At 37.5% G+C, this 27,121-nt stretch overlaps 1 protein-coding gene across 2 annotated transcripts in view; it reads right to left on the bottom strand.

The window, feature by feature from the left end:
* Window positions 1-27,121, bottom strand: part of FAF1 (Fas associated factor 1) — a 485,365-nt gene that overhangs the window by 347,452 nt on the left and 110,792 nt on the right. For both annotated transcript variants that reach the window (XM_068964657.1, XM_068964658.1), the window contains one exon: window positions 12,586-12,632. In XM_068964657.1, coding sequence (XP_068820758.1) covers window positions 12,586-12,632 — 47 coding nt within the window. The remainder of the gene's footprint in view (window positions 1-12,585; window positions 12,633-27,121) is intronic.

Below are 27,121 nucleotides of genomic sequence, written 5' to 3'. Positions count from 1 at the left end.
GAATCAGAAGATTTCAACCTGCAGAAATCTGTAATAGTACTTCACTGAATGTGGTACTTCTAAGAAACAAAATTGAAAGTCAGTTGACTAAAATTACTTGATCTATAAACAGTAGAAACCTAGATCTAGCAACCTAGATCCTAACTTCCATAATATCTACACTGGAGGGTCATAGTTACTCTCAGTTTCCAAACACAAAGTCCTTGGTCACCTAAAGACAATGCAAGAAAGCCACCGTAAGTATTGTAAAATTTCCCCTAAGAATTCCCCTAGAGACCTGTAGCTATTTACTAAAGGTTCGTGTACTGATTAAAGGAAAATCTAGATCTTTAGGAGATTACTGGATGCTAACTCTAATACTAATTCTCCTGGGAATATAAAAATGGAAGATTACAGTGGTAAATGAAGTTTTAGCCTAATCTAATCACACAAGGTTCACTTACTCTCTTCAACCTCAGTTCAGTTCAGTTGCTCAGTCGTGTCCGACTCTCTGCGACCGCATGAACTGCAGCACGCCAGCCCTCCCTGTCCATCACCATCTCCCGGAGTTCACTCAGACTCACGTCCATCGAGTCCTTGATGCCATCCAGCCATCTCATCCTCGGTCGGCCCCTTCTCCTCCTGCCCCCAATCCCTCCCAGCATCAGAGTCTTTTCCAATGAGTCAACTCTTCGCATGAGGTAGCCAAAGTACTGGTGCTTCAGCTTTAGCATCATTCCTTCCAAAGAACACCCAGGACTGATCTTCTTTAGAATGGATTGGTTGGATCTCCTTGCACTCCAAGGGACTCTCAAGAGTTCTCCAACACCACAGTTCTAAAGCATCAATTCTTTGGCACTCAGCCTTCTTCACAGTCCAACTCTCACATCCATACGTGACCACAGGAAAAACCATAGCCTTGACTAGACGGACCTTAGTCGGCAAAGTAATGTCTCTGCTTTTGAATATGCTATCTAGGTTGCTCATAACTTTTCTTCCAAGGAGTAAGCATCTTTTAATTTCATGGCTGCAGTCACCATCTGCAGTGATTTTGGAGCCCAAAACAATAAAGTCTGACACTGTTTCTACTGTTTGCCCGTCTATTTCCCATGAAGTGATGGGACCAGATGCCATGATCTTCGTTTTCTGAATGTTGAGCTTTAAGCCAACTTTTTCACTCTCCTCTTCCACTTTCATCAAGAGGCTTTTTAGTTCCTCTTCACTTTCTGCCATAAGGGTGGTGTCACCTGCATATCTGAGGTTATTGATATTTCTCCTGGCAATCTTGATTCCAGCTTGTGTTTCTTCCAGCATTTCTCATGATGTATTCTGCCTAGAAGATAAATAAGCAGGGTAACAATATACAGCCTTGACGTACTCCTTTCCCTATTTGGAACCAGTCTGTTGTTCCATGTCCAGTTCTAACTGTTGCTTCCTGACCTGTATATAGGTTTCTCAAGAGGCAGGTCAGGTGGTCTGGTATTCCCATCTCTTTCAGAATTTTCCACAGTTTATTGTGATCCACACAGTCAAAGGCTTTGGCATAGTCAATAAAGCAGAAAGAGATGTTTTTCTGGAACTCTCTTGCTTTTTCCATGATCCAGCAGATGTTGGCAAGTTGTCCTCTGGTTCATCTGCCTTTTCAAAAACCAGCTTGAACATCAGGGAGTTCACGGTTCACGTATTGCTGAAGCCTGGCTTGGAGAATTTTGAGCATTACTTTACTAGCGTGTGAGATGAGTGCAATTGTGCGGTAGTTTGAGCATTTTTTTGCACTGCATTCCTTTGGAATTGGAATGAAAACTGACCTTTTCCAGTCCTGTGGCCACTGCTGAGTTTTCGAAATTTGCTGACATATTGAGCGCAGCACTTTCACAGCATTATCTTTCAGGATTTGAAACAGCTCAACTGGAATTCCATCACCTCCACTAGCTTTGTTCGTAGTGATGCTTTCTAAGGCCCACTTGACTTCACGTTCCAAGATGTCTAGCACTAGATTAGTGATCACATCATCATGATTATCTGGGTCATGAAGATCTTTTTTGTACAGTTCTTCTGTGTATTCTTGCCGCCTCTTCTTAGTATCTTCTGCTTCTGTTAGGTGCATACCATTTCTGTCCTTTATTGAGCCCATCTTTGCATGAAATGTTCCCTTGGTATCTCTGATTTTCTTGAAGAGATCTCTAGTCTTTCCCATTCAGTTGTTTTCCTCTATTTCTTTGCATTGTTCGCTGAAGAAGGCTTTCTTATCTCTTCTTGCTATTCTTTGGAACTCTGCATTCAGATGCTTATATCTTTCCTTTTCTCCTTTGCTTTTCGCCTCTCTTCTTTTCACAGCTATCTGTAAGGCCTCCCCAGACAGCCATTTTGCTTTTCTGCATTTCTTTTCCATGGGGATGGTCTTGATCCCTGTCTCCTGTACAATGTCACAAACCTCATTCCATATCTTCAACCTATCCTGCAGTTTTTCCCCCAGATCCCGACAGATAGCTCCTATTGACTTCCTGATCCATGAAATCAGGGATATTATGTAGGAGGAGAGAGTAGTAACAACAACTCTTGCCTATACTTTTTGTTTTAATTTGCAAGCACCATGACAAGCATTTTGCTGCCTCTCAGCAGGGTAAACAATAAACCCTCACTATCTTTTCCTGAAGATTAAATCAACTCTCTTGTTCTTTGTCATAATAATCTAGCCTGGACAGATCTTGATCACCCAGGTATCCCACAAAACATTATAGTGATGACAATGCAGACTAGCCCTGAAGAGCAAAAGTAGCAAGCATTTTGATGCTTTGGTAAGATACATGGGCATGCTAGACATTAGGAGATACACACCAGAAAAATGCAGGGCCCTTCACCTTGGTGAAGTTTCAGGGTCCAGGGGTCAGAAGCTGGTTGCTGTACGTACTCCCATCAATGCCTAAGAGATATCTAAGCTGAGAAAGAAAAAATTTGGACTGGGAAAGGAAAAAATGAGTATGTATAATATGCTGGTACCAACCAAAAATAAACTGCTGAAACATCATTGCAACCCTAATCAAAGATATCCCTGAAGGACTTCCCTGGTGGTCCAGTGGTAATGAATCTTCCTGCCTATGCAGAGGACACAGGTTCTATCCTTGGTCCAGGAAGATCCCACATGCCTTGGAGCAACTAAGCCCAAGTACCACAACTACTGAGCTCATATGCTACAACTACTGAAGCCTGTGCGACTAGAGCCCATGCTCCCCAACGAGAAGCCATCACAATGAGAAGCCCACACAGCAATGAAAGTAGCCCCCTACTCACAGCAACTAGAGAAAGCAACTAGCACACAGCAACAAAGATGCAGCACAGCCAAAAATAAATAACAACTAAATAAAATATTTTTAAAAAACAGTAGTGAAAGTGAGGAGAACTTAAAGGTTGTAACACAGGGTGATCACTTCATTTAGACGGAGAAATAACTTGAGATACAAATCTATACTGAATCACATGAAGTAGTTAATGAATTGGTCAGCTGATCAGAACTTGGAAAACATAAAAAGAAAACTGACTCACACAAGAGTCTGAGGAAGAGGAATGGAAATAGATCATTTAGTGTGGATACAAAATGTGAATATATATTATTGGGTGACTGCTGTCTATGAAACTGAAAGTAAAAGTCGCTTAGTCGTGTCCGACTCTTTGCAATCCCAGATATTAGTCCATGGAACTTTCCAAGCCAGAATACTGGAGTGGGTACCCATTGCCTTCTCCAGAGGATCTTTCCAACCCAGGGATCGAACCCTGGTCTCCTGCATTGCAGGCGGATTCTTTATCAACTGAGCCACCAGAGAAGCTATCCAGTTAAAAAAAAAAAAGGCGGGGGGCGGGTGGGGGGGACCTCTCCGTACAGATAAAATGGCATTGTTCTGCTGATGTCAGTGAACTTTATTCATTTGTACCCCAGGACTATTCAATGCTTTAAGGTACAATCTGGCCATGCCAATAGGAGTAGAGGTTAGGCACAACAATATCAACTTACCCTCACCAGGTCTGATTCTGGCTAGGGAATCTACAGAATGCCTAAACTGAAAACAACAGAGACCAATATGGAACCCTCAATACAACTCCATTCACAGGGGTCTGGTAATGGATCATTTCTACCATGGAGGGGGCAGTCAGTCATCTGTTCCTATCTAAAAAGACACTTTTCTGGATACATAGTTGACTTCTCTGACAGCAATGCTTCGGCCAGCACCACCATTCATGGATTTAAGGAATGCCTTATTGATCTATGATTTCCCTGGTGGCTCAGATGGTAAAGCATCTGTCTACAATGTGGGAGACCTGGGTTCGATTCCTGGGTCGGGAAGATCCCCTGGAGAAAGAAATGGCAACCCACTCCAGTACTCTTGCCTGGAAAATCCCATGGATGGAAAAGCCTAGTAGGCTACAGTCCGCGGGGTCGCAAAGAGTCGGACACGACTGAGTGACTTCACCTTATTGATCTATGGCTTTCCATGCAACACTGGTTCTAACCAAGGAACTCATTTCACAGTAACAGAAGTTCAGCAGTGGTATCACTGGTGTATACCATTACCCAGAAACAGCTAGCTATTTAACAGTGGAATGGTTAAAGATAGTTATGGCACAGATTGGGTATAGTTTGTGCCTCAGTTGCTCAGTTGTGTCTGACTCTTTGCAACCCTATGGACTGTAGCCTACAAGGCTTCTCTGTCCATGGGATTCTCCAGGCAAGAAAACAGGAGTGGGTAGCCATTTCCTTCTCCAGGGGATCTTCCCAACCCAGGGATCAAACTCAGGTCTCCTGCATTGCAGGCGGATTCTTTACTGCCTGAGCTACCATGGAAGCAGTCCTCAAAGTTTAAGGGTACACCTTAAAGGATGGTATATGCTTTACATCAATGACCAAAACATCGTGACATGTCTCACTGCCAGGGAAAAAAAAAATGAGAATTAAGTGGTGGTATTAACTTATTATGCCTAATAACTTACCGAATTTTTGCTTCCTGCAACTTTGGCATCTGGTGGTTCAGAGATCACAGGACGTAATGTTTCCACAGTACTTCCACTGTGTTAGAATTTGAGAATGCCACTTGGCCATGTTATACTCCTCAAGCTACTGAATCAGCCAACAAAGGAGGTGATACTAGCTGATATCTCCTGATCATCAAGGGGAAAAAATCAAGATTGTTGCTACATGCAATGGGCTATTTTCTAGGGTATACCCAAAATTAAGAGTTAATGGGAAACTATAACCAATTTTCTTCAAAAGTCCACTGAGGATACTAACTCTTCAAGAATGAATGTTTGAGATGCCCCACCAAGTAGAGAACCTTGACTATTTGAGGTACTGACTGACAGAAAACAGTGGAAGAACAAACAAACCATGGCTGTATGGCCAGTAAACAGAAACAAGGACAGTAACAACATGTGTGTACACACACAAAATTCTGTTCTTACAGTTTACACACTGAAACTATCAACACTATCCTAGCAGTGACAGCACCATCAATGGCACCCACTTTGTTTCAGTCAATCACTGATGTTAGCTTCTATTTTCTTTCAATACTTCAAAACAAACCTCTGCATCCTGTCAGAAATATCAGTATCAGCTGAGCAAGATTTCTTTCTCATGTCTGGTGCTAAGTTCCTAGGGTCCTTCCTCTGAGCTCCAAAATTCTGCTAACTTCAACTTCTCCCAAAATCTTTCTTTTTTCCCTCCAGTACAAGGAATGACCTTGTGCCCTTCTTCTGGGCAGCCTGTCCTAGAGCAAGCTCTCAGGGGTGGGTTCCACAGATCTGCCCCATACAGTCCCAGCTCTGCCCATCCTTCTCAGAGGACACCACAGCTTTAAGTTTTCTCTGGCTCTAGGCTCTCTTCCTCATTCACCAGTAGAACACACCCCATCTGGGCCTAGTGGTGCAGTTGTTTCCTGCAGTCGTTACATCCAGATTGCTTTAAGTATCCCTTTTGGCTCTTTCAACCTACACCACATCTGTATAACTATGCACTACATGAAAGACCCTCAGATTTGAAATTCCTAGTGTGCTGCTTTTTTTCTCTTTACCAAACCCTAACTCAAGAACACAGTTTAATATTTCTAATCAGAGCAGGCTATCTGGTATGTTTGTTGGTCACAAAGGATTTTTTTTTTAAGTTATCACTTTAAAATTTTCTTATTAGCTATAATTATTCTATTTCAAGATCAACAAAACATAATGAATTTACATTAGAGTTTCTTACTAGCAATCAAAAAAAGAGAGAGAGACAGAGAGAAAAAGAGGTCCAGTTAATGAATAATCTTATCAGTTGTGACTAATGTTCAATAGCATCCAAAGAGTGCAAAGGTATCCAAAACTGTTTACTCAAAAAATATATTTAAAAATTTTTCATCTATGAAGACTTCAATCCTATAATCTATTCTATTCTAGTTAACCAATAATTTAAAAGGAGAAGAAAAAAAAATACATATACACACAAAAACAGTGGTAACGGAAACTCTATGGAGAAAACTATTTTAGATCTAAACTTCAACTAAAGTGTTGTTTTTATCCTTATTCAACTTTCCTCTACAAACCACACAGGTCCAGGAAAGACAGTGAACAAAGCAAAGCAAACAGAGACTCTAACCTTGTTATTTCCATTTTGAAAAGTTCACCCCTTGGTAAAACCTCTAGGTACAAGATAAATAAATAAAATGTGCCTTAAAGATATATGTATTCAAAAAAAAAAAGCCGGATTTTTTTAATGGATATCAGAAAAGACAATAAACAGAAACTAATTAGCCAAAATGGACATTTTCTAAATTAGAAAATTTCAGCATCTACCTATTCTGAAAGCTATTTATAATAATGCTCAAGATCTGAAAGCAAACCTCTCTTCTCTAGGCTTCCTCAATGAATTAATAAACAAAGACACATACAATATATATGTCTGGATCACAAAATAAAATAGTTGATAAATACTATTTAATCAATGAGCAAAATTACACAGTATTAATTAAAAAAATTTTTAGAACATAACATATACTGGCCAAAAACACAAGTAATTCATTAGTGCAACTTTCTAACAATAACTATCTCCAAAAATAATTCTTCAAAGGTGCTGAAGTGAAAGAGAAGAGTGAAAAAGTTGGCTTAAAGCTCAACATTCAGAAAACGAAGATCATGGCATCTGGTCCCATCACTTCATGGGAAATAGATGGGAAAACAGTGGAAACAGTGTCAGACTTTATTTTTTTGGGCTCCAAAATCACTGCAGATGGTGACTGCAGCCATGAAATTAAAAGACGCTTACTCCTTGGAAGAATAGTTATGACCAACCTAGATAACATGTTCAAAAGCAGAGATATTACTTTGCCAACTAAGGTCCGTCTAGTCAAGGCTATGGTTTTTCCAGTAGTCATGTATGGATGTGAGAGTTGGACTGTGAAGAAGGCTGAGCACCGAAGAATTGATGTGTTTGAACTGTGATGTTGGTGTTGGACTCTTGAGAGTCCCTTGGACTGCAAGGAGATCCAACCAGTCCATTCTGAAGGAGATCAACCCTGGGATTTCTTTGGAAGGAATGCTGCTAAAGCTGAAACTCCAGTACTTTGGCCACTTCATGTGAAGAGTTGACTCACTGGAAAAGACTCTGATGCTGGGAGGGATTGGGGGCAGGAGGAGAAGCGGGCAACAGAGGATGAGATGGCTGGATAGCATCACGGACTCGATGGACGTGAGTCTGAGTGAACTCCTGGAGTTGGTGATGGACAGGGAGGCCTGGCGTGCTGCAGTTCATGGGGTCGCAGAGAGTCGGACATGACTGAGCGACTGAACTCAACTGAACTGAACTGAACAATATCCTGAATAAAAAAATATTTTATGAAGAAGGATTAAATATACATGTATATATCTGATGTTTATGCATAAATGAATGGTTTAGATTCTGACTGCATTAGTTACAAACTTTATTCAGTTCAGTTCAGTCGCTAGTCAAGTCCAACTCTTTCCGACCCCATGGACTGCAGCACGCCAGGCTTCCCTGTCCTTCAACAACTCCCACAGTCTGCTCAAACTCATGTTCATCGGGTCAGTGATGCCAAGCAACCATCTCATCCTCTATCATCTCCTTCTCCTGCCTTCAATCCTTCCCAGAATCAGGGTCTTTTCCAATGAGTCAGTGCTTTGCATCAGGTGGCCAAAAGATTGGAGTTTCAGCTTCACCATCATCCTTCCAACAAATATTCGGGACTGATTTCCTTTAGGATTGACTGGTTTGATCTCCTTGCAGTCCAAGGGAATCTCAAGAGTTGTCTCCAACATCACAGTTCAAAAGCATCCATCTTCGGCGCTCAGCTTTCTTTATGGTCCAACTCTCACATCCATACACAACTACTAGAAAAACCATAGCTTTGACTAGACGGCCCTTTGTTGGCAAAGTAATGTCTCTGCTTTTTTAAATGCTGTCTAGGTTGGTCATAGCTTTTCTTCCAAGGAGCAAGAGTTTTTTTGCTTTTTTTTTTTTTAATTTCATGGCTGCAGTTACCATCAGCAGTGATTTTGGAGCCAAAGAAAATAAACTTTGTCACTGTTTCCATTGTTATCCCATCTGTTTGCCATGAAGTGATGGGACTGGATGCCATGATCTTAGTCTTCTGAATGTTGAATTTTAAGCCAGCTTTTTCACTCTTCTCTTTCACTTTCATCAAGAGGCTCTTTAGTTCTTCTCACTTCCTGCCATAAGGGTGGTGTCATCTGCATATCTGAGGTTATTGATATTTCTCCTGGCAATCTTGATTCCAGCTTGTGCTTTATCCAACCCAGAATTTCACATGATGTACACTGCATATAAGCTAAGCAGGGTGACAATATACAACCTTGATGTACTCCTTTCCCAATTTGGAACCAGTCTGTTGTTCCATGTCTGGTTCTAACTGTTGCTTGGACCAACATACAGATTTCTCAGGAGGTGGGTAAGGTGGTCTGGTATTCCCGTCTCTTGAAAAATTTTCCACAGTTTTTTGTGATCCACACAGTCTAAGGCTTTAGCTTAGTCAATGAAGCAGAAGTAGATGTTTCTCTGAAATTCTCTTGCTTTTTCTATGATCCATCGGATGTTGGCAATCTGATCTCTGGTTCTGCTGCCTTTTCTAAATCCAGGTAGAACACCAGGAAGTTCTCGGTTCACATATTGTTAAAGCCTCTCTTAAAGAATTTTGAGCATTACTTTGCTGGCATGTGAGATGAGTCCAACTGTGCAGTACTTTGAACACTCTTTGGCATTACCTTTCTTTGGGATTGGAATGAAAACAGACCTTTTCCAGCCCTGTGGCCACTGCTAAATTTTCCAAATTTGCTGGCATATTGAGTGCAGCTTACATAGCATCATGTTTTAGGATATGAAATAGCTCATCTGGAATTCCATCACCTCTACTAGTTTTGTTCGCAGTGATGCTAAAAGGTCCACTTGACTTTGCACTCCAGGATGTCTGGCTCTAGGTGAGTGATCACACCATCATGGTTATCTGGGTCATTCAGATCTTTTTGTATAGTTCTTCTCTGTATTCTTGCTACCTCTTTACATGAGTTCAAAAATAGAAATTGTCTTTTTTTTAATGTACCTGTAAGTTAAAGACACTTAAGAAACTTTTTTTTTTAATGCTTAAGGTATTAGGTAATTGACAGGTAATTGTGTTAGGTAATTGATATTGTTTTCTTTATTAAATCCCATCAAAACCCTTAAGAAAGAAATGCTCATATAGATGAGGAAACTCAAGATTAGAGAATTTATAGATTCACTAAATGCCACAAATGTAATAGGTGGTGAGGTCTGGATTTTTTTCATTTTAAAACCATGCTTTTTCTTTTATACTACTCTGTCCTTTTGAAGTTATTAATCTAGTCATAACTCTTAAGATTTTCTTTCCTTGGGATAAACAAAGCAAAATTTAATGCATGTATATAGCATCTTTCTTCTACAGCTTTGCTTTTACAGTTATTATTTTAGTTCTAAGCAAGCATATGCTGTATTAGTAATGTATTGTGTAGTTAAATAAGCCTTGGAGGATGAGGCAGAAGACTTGCTTATGTTCCTGACTCCATCAGCATCATGCTGTGTTATCTGAGTCAAATCACTCATGGTTTATTCTCTCTCCTTTAGAATGAGAGATAAACATACCTGTGTTTACTTGCTTACAACTGAAATAATGACTGTAAAAACAAAGCTCTAGAAGAAAGATGCTATATACATGCATTAAATTTTAACTTCTTTACCCCAAGGAAAAAAATCTTAAAAGTTATGACATGACTAGATTACTGACCTTCAAGAGGCCAGATTGGTATAAAATAAAGAGCATGGTTTTTAAAATGAGAAAATCCAGACCTCATCACCTACTACATTTGTGGCCTTCAATGAACCTATAAATTCTCTAATCTTGAGTTTCCTCATCTATGAAATATGAGCATTTACTTAAGGGTTTTAATGGGCATTAATAAAGAAAATTGTATCAATTACATAGCAAAATACCTTAAGCATTTTAAAAAAAAGGTTTCTTTGCCTTGAATTTACGGGTACATTAAAAAAAATTCCACTTTTGAACAAACATGAACATCTGAATTCAAGAAAAACTATAAAGTACAGAGATTAGGTTCTTTTCCCCAAAATAATTTACATATTAAAAAAAAATAACCATCCCTCTTCTTGGTAGCTCTTTTCTCTGTTGAGGTATAAACTGACAAATTGAGGTAGTTGTTTTCATAGACTATCATCAACTTATTACAAAATTCAAACACACAAAACAAAGATTCTTTTAAACTGCCTACATATACCATTCCTAGCACTGTATCTTACACTTTCAGTGTTAAATCCACGAAAAAGTACAAAGAGCCCTCTTTCATTTCCTCTGGTCAGCAGACTACAAGAAGAATTTTCAGTTCTGTCAAATCCACAGTGATTTGAAAACTAAAGAACAAAGTTAGGAAGGAAAATAGTTGAAGACTATTACTTTCTTCTGTGGACATATGATTCATTCCTTTAACAAGCAAACAAAACAAAAGAAAACCCACTCTGATGAAAGTTAAACCCCAAATATTATAGTAACTTTATTAGAAATCAATTCAGTACTGAATTTCTAGCTATAAAATATATTAAGCAATAAGTATCTTCTGTGACAGGAAGTTGGGATGTTTCCAGGGATGAGGGAATTTCTACAGTTCACCTCTAGCAAATACTATTAATTATAAGATATATCCAATATGTACTCAGAACCTAGCAGCTGAATCCACAAGGGTTTAGCAAGCAAAAATTCTGGCACAAAAAGTGACATAACATTTACTCAAGAATAAAACTGGAGCCATATTTAGCAGTCTAAAATTTTCTAAACCAAGGGGAAAAAATAACCTTGAAGGAAGCTCTTGTAATCATCTGGTTTGCTTTCTAGACAAGGGTTTCAATAGAATTGAATGCTTGTGAACTTAAAAAAAAAAACTGAACAAAATTTGGTACAGACTGTGGAAATCAGCCACATTTACTCTGGATGAAATTCTGATGGTCTTCCAAAAAAAAAAAAGAGAGAGTGGGGAATAGGTCTGTTTATCATTGCTTTGACCTAAAAACCATTAATCACAAAGGGTGGTACAGGTATCAAACAGAATTTTTCTTCCTTTCTAAATATACACAGTTTCCTATAAAGTACAGCACATTTTGCAGTTCATGGTGAATTTTTTGATGTTTTTGCAACAGCACTTTCCTTCCTCTCCAAAACAACCTCATTCCTAGTCTGCTGTTTCTGTTTGCCTCATCTGCACTTAGCAGATCATGCTTCAGTGACTTAGAAATCCCAGCCACCAAAAATCAAGCCAAAGATTGAACTGCAAGGAGAGGGGAGGGGTAGGGGGAATCAAGTAATTAAACTATACTTGGAAGGGAGAATGGTTTGCCTCCTATGACTTTATAATGTGCTCTCTTAATCCATAACCAGTCTCCAATTTTAAGAAAAGAAAGTTATGAATTTATTTTTAATTTAAGGAATTGTTTTGTAACTACTATAGCTCTCTTGGCATCATCTTCCAATTTTACCTTTTGGCAATGACACAAAACCACAAAGACTATTCCACATGTTTTACAGTGGATACTTTAGGCAAAATAGTTCAAAGCTCTGGGAAGTTTCATTAGCAAGGACTTACTCAAATTGTTGCAAATTAACAAAAATTTAATTTAGAAACCAAAAAGAAGGAAAAAAAAGGAATTAGTAAGGTTGGAGATAAAGCCTGTATAGTTAAATGATAACCATGCTCTGGAGTTACTGAGCCATGTCTGATTTTCTCACTACTAATAGCTTGAAGGATTCAGTTCCTTCCATCTTATGAATTAGAAGATGACTTTGAAAAGTTTTCCTAAAAATGAAATAAATCATCTTTAAAAATGGCATCACCCAATCTGAAGTAACATTACACAGTTAAACACTAGAGACTTTCAGAAATTAATATAACTAACCAAATATCTGAAAGAACAACTGTATCGATAACTTAATACATCAAAGATAAAATGCTCTATGAAAAAGTGAAACAAACAAACAAAAAATTAACCACTGTCTCTTTTTTGCTTTAAATTCTCATCATCTTATAACATACCTTTGCAGAATGCCATTTTCCTGGGGTATTACACCATTAATAGCTGCCTGTAAACAAAAACAGAGAAGACATTTAAGGAAACAGAAAAATGCTCAGGGGTGGAGTGAAGTGGAGTGGAAAACAGTATAAAGGAAAATAAGTATACTTTGAAAATTTAAACAAAATATTAGGTGTTTCCTCAGTGATTAAAAAAAATTTTTCGTTAAATATTTTTTATACATCTCTATAATACAACTGTATTTTAGAGAATTTTTTAAAATGCATTTGGCATATAATACTTCCAAATCTTGAGTCATAAAAGCTTAATTCCACAGTCCTCATTTAAGCAAAACACCCACAAAACAAAGGATGTTTAAGGATGTTACAACAAGTAAAATCAGTACCTTAAAAGTTATCTCTTAATATTATTTCCTTCCTCAGATTGAGAGAAGAAAGATATAGAATCACAAATGAAAAATGCCAGTAAGAATTTTTATGTTAGCTCAGGAATTAAATTCATTGTGTTACGTTACAGTCATTATTCCTAACGAAAAGAACAATCAGAAGGAAAAAATGTAGGGCATAAGGTGTCTGATAAACACACCACAAATGTATCAGGTTACAAAAGGAGCAAGGGCATCACCAGGGAAGTCTCCTTACATAAAACATTTCTGAAATTGGTCTCTAAGCTAACAAGTCACCAGTTACTTAAGAGCACAAATGTGACATGATATGGACAGTATTAAAGACTACTGAGCAAACAGGTTGTTACATCCTGGATTGTGGGCAGATCATTACAGGGTAATAGAGAAGATTCTCTGAAGGAAAAAAAAATGATTCTTCCAACTTTGCTTTTGCATCATAATGACTTCTTCCCTCCCCTTTCCCACACGTCCATATCAAAATGCAGATAAACACTTCGATGTTTTATCAGCTATATGGCGATCAATTGCAAAAAGGAGTTTGTGTATTTTGTGAAACATCAGTTTAAATACTTGCCAGAGGTAGGTCAAGTTTACAAAATTATACCATTGAATAGAAACAATGTAGAGTATAAGACACTTGCTATGAATTTTCAAAGTTTTAATGCTCCATGGGCAAAAGTCAAAGAAATCCCCAGATTAATATAGATAGTGGATACCACAGAACCCTGACAACTCTGGAGGCTCATAAATCCTTTGAGTCAAGCAAACCCTAAAATCAGTTTTGAAAGCCACAAATTCAATAGAAGCATCTCTTCCTCCTGCCAGGTCAATTATCCCTTTTCTGTTGACAGCAATGGTTCCACATACAAATATCTTCTTTGTTAAAAAACAGAAAGTGGCAAGGGAATGTTCTGTGATGTTGGAAAAGAAACAAAATACCAGAGTCTGGAAAGATTTTGTTCAAATTTTCACTAGAGAATGCCAAAGTATAATGGAAAGAACACAGGATTTATAAAGTCCAAAGTTTGAATCTAGATTCCCCCACTTATTGCTTTGATGACCTTAGTATATATTCTCCATTCACTGAACTTCCTTGAGCCACAGTTTCCTCATCTGTATGAGTAAATACTACATCTTCAGTCAAAGTGGACTTGCCTTTTTGTTCCTTAAAGGCCTTTTTGTTCCTTAAAGGCCTTTTAAGATACTATATCTGCTTGGAATGCCCTTTTTCCTATTGCCTGTCTGGCTGAAACTTAATCATCCTGGCTTCTAGCATGGGAAAAAATCTATTCAACAATTAATTTTACCATGAGAAGTTCTGGTAATATCCAAAAGGAGACAAAAAGTAATTTTAAAATTACTTTTCTTTAAATTAAAAATCAGAGCTAGATTAAGTAAAGCACCTATTTAAAGGCAAATAAAATGAAGTTCTGGAAATATTTTAATTCCCTCCCTCTCTTTCTTATTTGGTGAAGAGAAGTGAGACAAACAGAATCTTGGGGAATTCATACATGTAAGAAAAAGAGAAGAGAAAGCTAAAACCAAAAACAAAACAATAAAAATGGAAGGGTTAGAAAAGAGGGCAAAGAATAGGTATATGTCATAGAGAGGGCAACAAAGATACAATAAAGAAGAACTAGACAAAATAAAAAAATATGAAATCAGTCCAGTATCAGTCCAGTTCAGTTCAGTCGCTCAGTCGTGTCCGACTCTTTGCGACCCCATGAATTGCAGCACGCCAGCCCTCCCTGTCCATCACCAACTCCCGGAGCTCACCCAAACTCTTGTCCATCGAGTCAGTGATGCAATCCAGCCATCTCATCCTCAGTCGTCCCCTTCTCCTCCTGCCCCCAAGCCCTCCCAGCATCAGTCTTTTCCAATGAGTCAACTCTTCGCATGAGATGGCCAAAGTACTGGAGTTTTAGCTTTAGCATCAGTCCTTCCAAAGAACACCCAGGACTGATCTCCTTTAAAATGGATTGGTTGGATCTCCTTGAAGTCCAAGGGACTCTCAAGAGTCTTCTCCAACACCACAGTTCAAAAGCATCAATTCTTCAGCACTTAGCTTTCTTCAGTCAAACTTTCACATCCATACATGACCACTGGAAAAACCATGGCCTTGACTAGACGGACCTTTGTTGGCAAAGTAATGCCTCTGCTTTTGAATATGCTATCTAGGTTGGTCATAACTTTCCTTCCAAGGAGTAATGAGGTCTAATAAAAGACTGTTAGACATATTTGAAAACAGTTTTGGTAAAAACTATATTATAAAAGACTAAGAAATACATAGGAAATAAGAAAGTATAACTGATTTTGAAACAACACAAGAAGTAAAAATATAGGACCTGCAAGAAAAATGGCTTTAATAAATTTTTGTTTGTGATTAAAAAAAAAAAAGAATAGTGATTTATTGAGTTCAAAGAGAATTCATTAGAAAAGGGAACAGTAAAGAATGAAGAAATGAAGAGTAAAATTAAAAGTTCAGTTCAACAAACTTAACAAAAGCCTATTCATTGCCAGGCACTGTGCTAGACTTGGGAATGCCTGGGATCTATCTAGGGCTCAGGAGAGCACAGATAGAGAGGATACCTTTAGGAAAGAGACTAGATTTAGAAAAGCCTACATTAGAGACCGGGCTCCCTTAGTGATCTTCACCAGACTGAAATCGATTTCAAAAACAGCACCTTGCCTTGGTCTAGGTTACAGTAATTTGAAAATCCACTTTGGCATAACTATTATTGCTTTTATGCCATTATGTCAATGACATTTTTAATCCACTAATTTACCACAATTAGAATTCAGCTTCTAAGTTCTCTTTAGCAAAACTTGATGACACTTGAAACATCATTTCTCAGAGTCCACTGGAAGATAGGTAAGGTTATGTTTTAAGTATAATGGAAGTCAAGGTCAGAGGTGGCTGTAAGAAATATTCTTATCTTCAGCCTTGACAGATGGAGAAAATGATGACACTCATGGTGGGCTTTAGACCTTTTTGGGGATGGGAAACGGCAAAAATTTCTGTAGACAGTCTTACATTGTCAGATATGAAAGAAAAATGAGCCATTGGTAAACTGGTGGATTATAAAACTATGGCATCCATTAAATAAATAAATAAATTTACAGTATCTAATACAAATCATCCCCTACACATATAGTAAATCTTGGCTTTGGGTTTCTTTATATTTAAGAAAATGCTAATAAGATTTCTTCAGAAGGGAGGGAGATGATATTATCCAAAAATTTCAGTGTCAACTTCCGAGTAAAAGAGATGCAGTAATAATAAAGGTAGCTAACATTATATATTAACAGTACTTACTAGGTGTTATGCATTCTCTAGGTGCCTTACTTGTGTGTGTGTGTGTGTGCACATTCAGTCATGTCTGACTCTTTACAACCTCGTGGACTATAGCCTACCAGGCTCCTCTGTCCACAGAATTTTCCAGGCGAGAATACTAGAGTAGGTTACCATTTCCTACTCCATGGACTGTTACCTATCAGGCCCCTCTTGCAAGAATACTAGAGTGGATTGCCATGTCCTACTCCAGAGGATCCTCCCGAGCCAGGGATAGAACCCTCATTTCTTGTATCTCCTGCACTGGTAGGCTCAAACTAAGTCATTCAATTTTCATATTATTCCCTCATTTTACAAATGAGGATACCAAGAAAACACAGTAGAAAATAATAGGCAACAGATGAAAGAAAAAAATGATGAATATAAGAGTTTGAAATGTTTGCTCTTTGAAAGACACCATTAAGAAAATGAGAAGGTAAACCACAGACTGGGAAAAGTATCTGCTACATATATATGTCTGAGAAGGGATTTCAGAATATTAAAAAAATTCTTATGACTCAAAAATGACAAATAATAATAAGATCTGAACAGAAAAGTCTCAAAAAAAGATAAGCATGTAAAAAGCTCTTCAAATTAAACAGTCATCAGAGAAAGGCAAATTAAAACCATGGTAAATGACCACCACAAACCTATTAAAATGGCTAAAATTAAATCAGATGATACAAGTTTGGACAATAATGTTAAACAATAGAAAGTCTCATATGTTGTATAATCACTTTCAAAATTGCTTTGTATATAAAGGTAATAAACATATAAGCTAGCAATATTACTCTTGAGTATTTATCTAAAAGAAATAAAAACATATTCCCCAAACAAAAACTTGCATACTATAATATTCATAGCAGCTTTAATCACAATTCCCAATAACTGGAAGTAGCCCAAATGCCCATCATTCACGCAAATGTTGTTTGGGGTATAACACATTGTCTGGATACAATGGAATACTACCCAGCAATTAAAACAAAAAAAGAACATACTACAAATAGTTTCAACTATATAGGTACATCTCAAAAACATGATGCTAAATGAAATCAGACACACACGAGAAAATACTACATGATTTCGTGTATGTGAAATTCTAGGAAAAACTAACAATCTCTAATAAAAGAAGGCAGATCATGGGTTGCTTAGGGTGGATGGGGAATGACAGCACTAACAAAAGCGCAATTAAGGGATAATGACTCTAGTGGTGGTAGTAATATAGATTCATACAAAACTCACTGAATTGCATATTTAAAATGAGTACATTTTACCATCAATAAACTTAATTTCTGAAAAAGAACAACTAAGAAATCTGTTTCAAACACACTAAAATGGGTCAAATTAAAAAGACTAACACCACCAAATGGTGGTGAGGATTTGAAGCATAAAAACTAACACACTGCTGATGGCACAACTACTCTGGAAACAGTTTGACAGTTTCATATATAAAGTTAAACAAACACTTAACATACAATACCACTTAGGGATTAATCCAAGAGAAATAAAAACATGTCCAGTAAATACTAGCATACAAATATTCACAGCCACTTCATTCATAATACCAAACACTAGATACAAGCAAAAATGTCTTTAACCAATGAATAAGCAAGACTGAGGCATGTTCACACAAAGGACTGTTATTCAATAATGAAAATGAACTTCTGATACTTGCAACAATACTGATGAATCTCATAGATATCATGTCAAGTAAACAATGCCAGACACAAAGACTGCATACTATAGGATTCCTTTTACATGAAGTTTTAGAACAGACAAAACTTTCAAAATGTAGTAATACAAATCTGATCAGTGACTGCCTGAAGCAGGGTTAGGAGTTAGGGGAAAAGAAAAGATTTTCTAATGATAGAAATCTTGAAGGGATGGGGACTGGACACACAATGTATACATAAACAATGTAAACATCATCAAAACTCATAGAACTGTATACAATTAAAGTTTGCATATGCATACAAATTAGTCAATTTCAAAGCTGATTTAACAAAAGAACATTAAAACTCTAATTCAGTCTCCTGGGACACTAGAAAAATGTCATCTCAGACGTATATATCATCCCATTAGCTATTATTGTGCCCTACCTGTGGTTTGTACCCACCCATCATCACCTCCCTCTTTACTTTTGATAAGGTCATCTGTCTCCTTTAGAGAATTACGCATGCCTCATCCCATGTGATATTGAAAATGTGCTAATCATGGTGACCCAATTTAGACCAATCAGGCTCTCCTGGGAGTGTGGATCTTGAACGAGTAACTAACTAGTTGAAGCTGTGTCCTGACAACAGTGCTCAGAGGCACTTTTCACAATAAGCTTCTGATAGAGCGATTCTGTTTACTAATTGTCCTAAGACTTGGTTGTTCAAGCTTTCCTTCAAATATGTGAGCAACCTTCCAATAAACTCTGCTTCTTATTCTCCCTAATTCTACTTTGCAGTCAAAGACTGATAAACCAATATTCAACGAGGTTACATGACAAACTCAATACACATTAAGTTATAGATCACCATTTTTCCAGTCTTCAACAACTGTCAGTATTATTAGCTTAATTCTTATAGCAGCCTTCTCACCTGGTCAATCTCCAAATTAACTATTGATTACAAACCAATGAAACTAAATACATTTCAAGTACAAGAATCTATAAACAAGTAGAAAAAGAAAACCTGTTTAATTTTAAAATGTATGAAAACAGAAATGACATATACATTTTCATTATATAATCATACACACATACACACACACACAATCTCCAGATAGACTAGTATAGGTGACTCTGTATATTCTAAATGTTTGGAAAGCCTGTGAACTAGGGTAATAGTTATGATCATAATATTAGCATTGTTTCCATCTCTTGAAAATACTTAAAGTATAAAAAATGCTTTCTAAATTAGTGTGCTTTTGTTAAACTTGAAATCATTACTCTATGGTATGTCAGATTTCAGGTATTTTCAAAATATCTTAATAATAGGTGCCAGACCCACAAAGTACTCATATTTTAGCATTCACAACTCTGATCTTGCCATCAAGTGAATTCTTCCAACAAAATCCAGGCTTTCTCTTCCCCATTATCAAGGCAGTGTTATAGACACTGGAGGGAATACAAGGATGACAGACACATTCCTCTCAAGTGACCAGTTAAAGAAACAATTAATAGCAGTCCAACCTGAGAGACAGTATGGAATTCAGAAAGGAAGGAATGCCTATTGTTGATTAATAGAGCTCAAGACCCAGATCTGAATCATTTTCTCCAAGAAAATTTAACTGACTCATACTACATTTTTCTCAATGATTTTTCCATTGTGTTGTACTTACATAGCAATCATTCATCTTGTATCATGTATTTGAATATTTCATTCTTTCACTCCACCATTAACTCATTCAACAAATATTTAATTATTAACTTGAAACTATTCTAAATACTAAGGAAACGACTGTTGTGAATAAGACACAATCATCCTCCTCTCATGTTTTGCCGTAAGTTGAGCCAATAAAAAATTCTGAAGAGATCATCATTCTATAGCTCTGAATTTTGGAATTTTCACCTCTGACCTTGTATGGGGGGAAAACATGCTCATTGCCCTGTGTGTCTCCTCTACTCTCAAGAGTACCACAACTCTACTTCATTTCTGACAGCATTTGTGTAGGTTTTCTATACATCAAGCAATTCTGTAACACCAGGAAAGTATCCATATAACTTAAGTCTGACACTATCTTCTGGAAGATAGATCCCACAAGTTAAAGGTTCAGTCCCACAAGACAGTTTCTACTTCAGATGCTAATCACAATTGCAAGTTGTCATCCGTGCTTCTGATCAAATGTCTATAAATCAGAGGTTTCCATGATCCTCTCCTCAATTAATTTGCTTAAGTGGCTCACAGAAATCAAGCAAAGGTTTTACTTACTAGATCACTAGATTATTATAAAAGGATATAACTCACGAACAGCCAGATGGAAGAGATGCATAGAATGAGGTATGTGGTACGGGACATGGAGATTCCATGCTCTCTCCGGGCATGCCACTCTCCTATGCATTCACCCAGAAGCTCCCCCAACCTGTACTATGGAGATTTTTATGAACGCTTCAACAGGTAGGCATAATTAATCATTAATTAACTCAATCCCCAGTCCCTCTCCCCTTCCTAGAGGATACAGCTTGGTCCTTCTATTGACCAGAAACTTTCTGAAGCTATTCACAAACCCATGAGTTTCATTAAAACAAAAGACACTCCTATCACCTAGGAAGTTCCAAGCACAGATTTATGTTAAGAACCAGAGTCAAAGAAAAAATATTAGAATAACAACAACAACAACAACAAAAATGCTACTCTTATCACTTGGGAAGTTACAAGGGTTTCAGAAGCTCTGTGCCTGAAACCAGGATAGACCAATACCAACATCTATTATTTCACAAACCTCATTAGAATTATGTTAATCAAGTGATCTATTTTGGGATGAAAACTTTCCCAGCTACCGATGTGATAGACCAAAGAAATAATAGATTTAAGTGTCCACACTAAAAACAGCTATAAGATTGTGGTTGAAAGCCAATGAAGTCTCAAAAAGATGGCTTAATACCATTTCCTCCTCTTTCTGAGCAGAAAGGAAAACCATTTTTAATAATTATTTAATTTTTCATAACTGTAACAGCTATTTCCAACCATCTACTATATTTAAGGAGAAGGAAATGGCAACCCACTCCAGTACTCTTGCCTGGAAAATACCATGGATGGAGGAGCCTGGTAGGCTGCAGTCCATGGGGTCGCTAAGAGTCGGACACGACTGGGCAACTTCACTTTCACTTTTCACTTTCATGCATTGGAGAAGGAAATGGCAACCCACTCCAGTGTTCTTGCCTAGAGAATCCCAGGGATGGGGGAGCCTGGTGGGCTGCCATCTATGGGGTTGCACAGAGTCGGACATGACTGAAGCAACTTAGCAGCAGCATTATGGACTTAAATGGAGAAATACATAACATATTCTAAAAGCAAAACAGTGGCAATAAGCTGAATGTTAGGAGTAAACCTGGGAAGAAAGGATGATTATTTGAAGCAAGTATTAAAATAAGGCTCTTGCAGGGAAAAGGAAGTTGAACGAAAGCATTCAGGGACAGATTTTCTTTCTTTTAAGTGGATCTACTTAATTTACCCAGGAAGGTAAAAGTAATTCTGTGTGGCTTCAGGAACAGTTTACATTAGGAGGCAGTGAGAGGCCAGTTGGAAAAGTAAGCAAGAGTTAGATTATGAGATGTGGGATAAAGGCATTAAAAGTTTTGTTTAACCTGAAGATAAGAGAGAGGCAACTGCTGCAACTCAAATTTGCCCTTTAGGAAAATCATTTTAGTAGCACTGTGAGATATGAATTGAAAAGGAAAAAACTGCTGAATATGAAATCTGGTCTTCTGACTTGGATGAGGAGACTGCTCCTGCTCCAGTTCTCTCAATCACTAAAAATTACAAGCAATTCTAATGGTTCCACCGTTCAAGTCAAAAATCATACAATCATCCTCGATTCCCTTCTTTCTCTCTTACTTCAAATTTAATCTCTGAGGAATTCTTCATAATATGTCCAAAATGTAGAACCTCACCAATGTTCTCTGCTATCACTCTGGTCTAAATCACCATCTTTCCTCTGGCGTAGTATTCCAACAGTCTCTGAACATCCTTGCTCCACACACTTACTGCCTATTCACACAGCAGCCAGCATGCTGCTTATAAATGTCAAACCAAACTAAATCCCTTTCCTACTCAAAACTCTTATGCCTTCGCATATCATCAGACTCTAAGTCAAAGTCCTTATTCGGACCTTAGAAGACTCTATATATTCTGGCTCCAGCTCTCTCTCTCTCTGACATCATCTTCTACTAACCCTACCAAGTTGTTCTGGTTTCCTTACAATCTCTTGTGCAAGCTAAGGATGCTTCCACATTAAACTACTTAACTTATTCTTCCCTTTGTCTGGAATGCTACTCCTTTAGATAGCCACATATCTCACTCCTTCACTCCAGTCAAGTTTCTACTCAATGATCATCTAAGAGAGGCCTTCCTTAACCAACCTACTATTTCCTTGTTTGTTATCAGACAACAAGCTCCAAATGTCTTTATTTTGTTCACTAATGCACCATCATCAGGATCAATGGTACCTAATACCTACATAGTATGAGTTAACATATACTAAATGTTCAAGTGAAAAAAATAAATGAATGCCATATAATATGAGTAAAGGAATAGGGTAGTAAGGATAGGGAGGTTTGAGGCTTTCAGGTTTAGGCATGTTGATTTTGAACTACACATGGAACATTCATAAAGAGATATCCAACAGATCGTTAAGAAACTAAAATGTGTGAGTTTGAGATACTGAGTTTGGACTGATGAGTCAATCACTTAAAAAGTATCTAGGGGAAAACAGAGCTCCCAAATGATCTAGCGATCACACTTCTAGTTAAATATGAAAAATAACTGAAATCAGGGTCTCAAAGAGATATTTTTATACTGACATTCACAGCAACAATAACCAAGAAACAGAAGCAACCCAAATGTCCATCAATGGTAAGAGATTTTTTTTAAGTGTTACATACAAACAATAGAGTATTATGCAGCCTTAAAAAGAAGAAAATATTGTCACAGACTACAACATGGATAATCTTAAGACATCATGCTAAGTGAAATAAGCCAGTAAAAAATAACATATACTATCTGATTCCACTTATATGAGGTACCTAGAGTAGTCAAATTCATAGAAACTGAAAGTACATAGAATGGCAGTTACCAAGAGCTGGGGGAAGAGAAGAGGGTTATAATTTAATGGGTACAGATTTTCAATTTTGCAAGATAAAAAAGTTCTGGAGATCTACTTCTCAATAATGTGTATATATTTAATGCTATCAAACTATATACTTAAAAGTGGTTAAGATAATATATTAAATCTTTCATATCTCGATATTGTTTTTTTTTTAAGTATTTGTAAAAGTCCTAGGAGTGAAGTCACCCAAAATGAGAGGTAGTGTGGACAAAGAAAATGTCTGAAGATGGAACCTTTGGAATGCCAACATTTTAAAGCAGTATGTAGGAAAAAAATCACAGACAATATTAAAGAGAAGTATCGGAGTAGAAGGAGATAACATGCACATCTGAGCTTCAATACAAACCTCAGTTACAGTTATATAGCTATGCATCACAGTTATATATATATATATATATGTATATATATATATATATATGCATATATATATATATGCATGCATCAACCAAATTGTTAATACTGAAATGTTGGCCTTAGAGAAAATGCAGGTATGATAATTTACTGCCATTAACAGAAAATGGATAAAAGGCAGATGGCATGCAAACACTAATTTTTATATATTCATTTTATATCTTTGTTTCTAAGCAAAAAAAAAAAAACTACAGTAACAATTCATATTCAGTATTTAGTTCTTTATGACCTGTGATCTACTATAATTTAACCAGATCAATTAAGGGAATTCCTGTGTTCCATAGTCTGACAAGTCTGTTTTCAAACCCTGGCTCTATCATGTACTTATTACCTGTGTGACTTCTGTCATGTTAATTTGACTACTCTAAGATTTAGTTTCCCATCCATAAGGTGGAGATAATAATACCAACTTATTTCATAAGGCTGTTATAAGGATTAAATGAGATAATACAACAAAATTCTCCACAAATGTTAGCCACCATAATTATCCATCCCTATTACGTGGTCTTTGTTTTAATCAGTTTTGTTATGTTATGTGCTATATATATCAGTTCAGTTCAGTTCAGTCACTCAGTCGTGTCAGACTCTTTGAGACCCCATGAATTGCAGCACACCAGGCCTCCCTGGCCTTCACCAACTCCTGGAGTTCACTCAGACTCACGTCCATCGAGCCCATGATGCCATCCAGCCATCTCATCCTCTGTCATCCCCTTCTCCTCCTGCCCCCAATCCCTCGCAGCATCAGAGTCTTTTCCAATGAGTCAACTCTTCACATGAGGTGGCCAAAGTACTGGAGTTTCAGCTTCAGCATCATTCCCACCAAGAAATCCCAGGGCTGATCTCCTTCAGAATGGACTGATTGGATCTCCTTGCAGTCCAAGGGACTCTCAAGAGTCTTCTCCAACACCACAGTTCAAAAGCATCAATTCTTCGATGCTCAGCTTTCTTCACAGTCGAACTTTCACATCCATACATGACCACTGGAAAAACCATAGCCTTGACTAGACGGACCTTTGTTGGCAAAGTAATGTCTCTGCTTTTCAATATGCTACCTAGGTTGGTCGTAACTTTTCTTCCAAGGAGTAAGCATCTTTTAATTTCATGGCTGCAGTCACCATCTGCAGTGATTTTGGAGCCCCCCAAAATAATGTCTGACACTTTTTCCACTGTTTCCCCATCTATTTCCCATGAAGTGATGGAACCAGATGCCATGATCTTTGTTTTCTGAATGTTGAGCTTAAAGCCAACTTTTTCACTCTCCACTTTCACTTTCAAGAGGCTTTTTAGTTCCTCTTCACTTTCTGCCATAAGGGTGGTGTCATTTACATCAGTGGTGCATAAATGTCTGCCTCATGCTGGACTAGAAATTCAGATACATAAAGTCCTGACCCCAGTGATCCTACTTCAGGTGGTTTGAAGTAAGACCCAGAAATCTTTCTTCCCGCCACAAACTCCTCAAGTGATTCCGATGCACAACTAGATTTGGGACAACTATAGAGTATTTGTGGGGTTCCCTGGCGACCCAGACAGTAAAGAATCTGCCTATAATGCAGGAGACCTGGGTTCGATCCCTGGGTCGGGAAGATCCCTTGGAGAAGGTAATAAATATTCAGTCCAGTATTCTTGCCTAGAGAACTGCATAGACAGAGGAGCCTGACGGGCTTTAGTCCATAGGGTTGCAAAGAGTCAGACATGACTGAGCAACTAATACTTTCACTTTTTCACTTTTCATAGAGAATTTATAGCATACATTTTTAGAGGCCTAGATAAAATCGGCTAGTCTGCCATTACAATACAACAGAATCTATTATTTCCTCCTAAGCCCCTTATTATTTCAGAAATTCATGTCTAAAGGAACATATTCTTCATAAACTCACTCATATGTTGTTAAATAGGCAAAAAGCGAGGGCTCTTGAGCCAGAAACCCTCATATTCTAGCGCCATCATTACTCGTTGCATAATCTTGAGAAAGTCTACTTCTCTCTGGCTCAGTTCTTTCATCAATAAAATGCGGGGGGGAGGGGCCAGCAGTGATAACAGTACTTGTTCACTGGCTTTTTATGAAACTTTCTAACACATATAAAATGCTTAAATGGTGTTTGATACATAGTAAAATACCCAGTAAAGGTGAACTGCTTTTATTGTAACTGCTATCATATTGAGAGCTACCCTTGTCTGAAATCATAAACAGATTTTAATCATAAAATTCTGAAGGCAAGGAAAGGACACTATTTAAAAATAGAGAATTTTCCACTCATAACACTTTACCAATTGCAGACAACTTATTTCTGGAGATGCTTCCTCTCTCTCTCCACTGTTTACATAAAGATCTACCATCATCAAAATACTCTAACAGTTACAGATAAGATGATCAGACCAAAGTAGAAGCGAAAAGTTTAACACCCTTACCTAACTCTAAACCCAAATTTCTTTTTATTAACCTTGCTGTTTATTATTCCCATAGAAAGAATTCCAACTGGCAATCCTATAACAGATTCTAACAGCCTAATATTTGGTTTTAATAAGTTCTGATTTGATTTTTTTCAGGGGAAAAAATGAAAAGCAAAACAATTTAAGAAATGTAACCATTCTACAATTTGCTTTTAGTCTAATACAAAAAGAAAAAAAAACACTCACTGAATATTTCCACACAGATATCACTATCACAATAGCCCAACATGCAGAATCAAGACTGAGGAATACAAGGCAAGTCCTAAGACTAATAATGGTACCAGAGAGACTCACCCTTGTCCAATACCTATAGATGAAAAAACAAACAGCAAAACCAACATAGCTAAGATCAAAACAAACGGAACACCAAGATCTCATTTACTAAAACTGAAATGTAAGAAAGGTGGTTTCTGGTATGGGCACTTCCCTTCCCTGGATTCTTGACTCTTCCTTAGGCAACTGGATGGTACTTAGACTTTAGTCAGCATCACATACAGGGCTACTCAACCTCTCTCTGCTGCCTATTACACAATAATTATTTTCTGCTCTATCCGACGACTGTGGAAAAAGAAAGGGCAAGTTTATTAATCTGCCTTTTCTAGATTCAACTGGCAAGCCAAAACCCAAGAGACAGAAATGTCTTAACGTTAGCAGTCTGAAAGTTTTATAGAGGTAGACATCCTATAGTAGTCAAGGGAAGACTTTTAGTTGGTTGAGCAAAGCCAACAAACCAGCTACGCTTTATATTACAAGCAGCAACATAAGGAAAACACTTTTTCTGGTCACCAGCAGTCCTGAATACAGCTACCTCCATTTTGAGACTGATGCTCATCTAAAAAAATCAATTTAATTCTGGAAATAGATTGCAATTACTCTGTACAAAGAATTGTGCTAGATACTACAGATAACAAACAGGCAAGACAGCCCCAAACTTTTGGAAACCAGGAGGACAAATAACAATACAACATTAAGAAGAATAAAGAAAGTATCACAACCTTAATAAATGGCAACTCCATTCTTCCAGTTGGCCCAGCCAAAAACCTCAGAACTATCCTTGACTCCCTTTTTCTCTCACTATTCCCTTCCTCTCTACTAATTAGCAAATTCTGATTTCTGAAAAACATTG

This window comes from Capricornis sumatraensis, chromosome 2, assembly GCF_032405125.1.
Source record: "Capricornis sumatraensis isolate serow.1 chromosome 2, serow.2, whole genome shotgun sequence".
NCBI lineage: Eukaryota > Metazoa > Chordata > Mammalia > Artiodactyla > Bovidae > Capricornis > Capricornis sumatraensis.
This window is presented reverse-complemented; position numbering and strand designations above follow the sequence as displayed.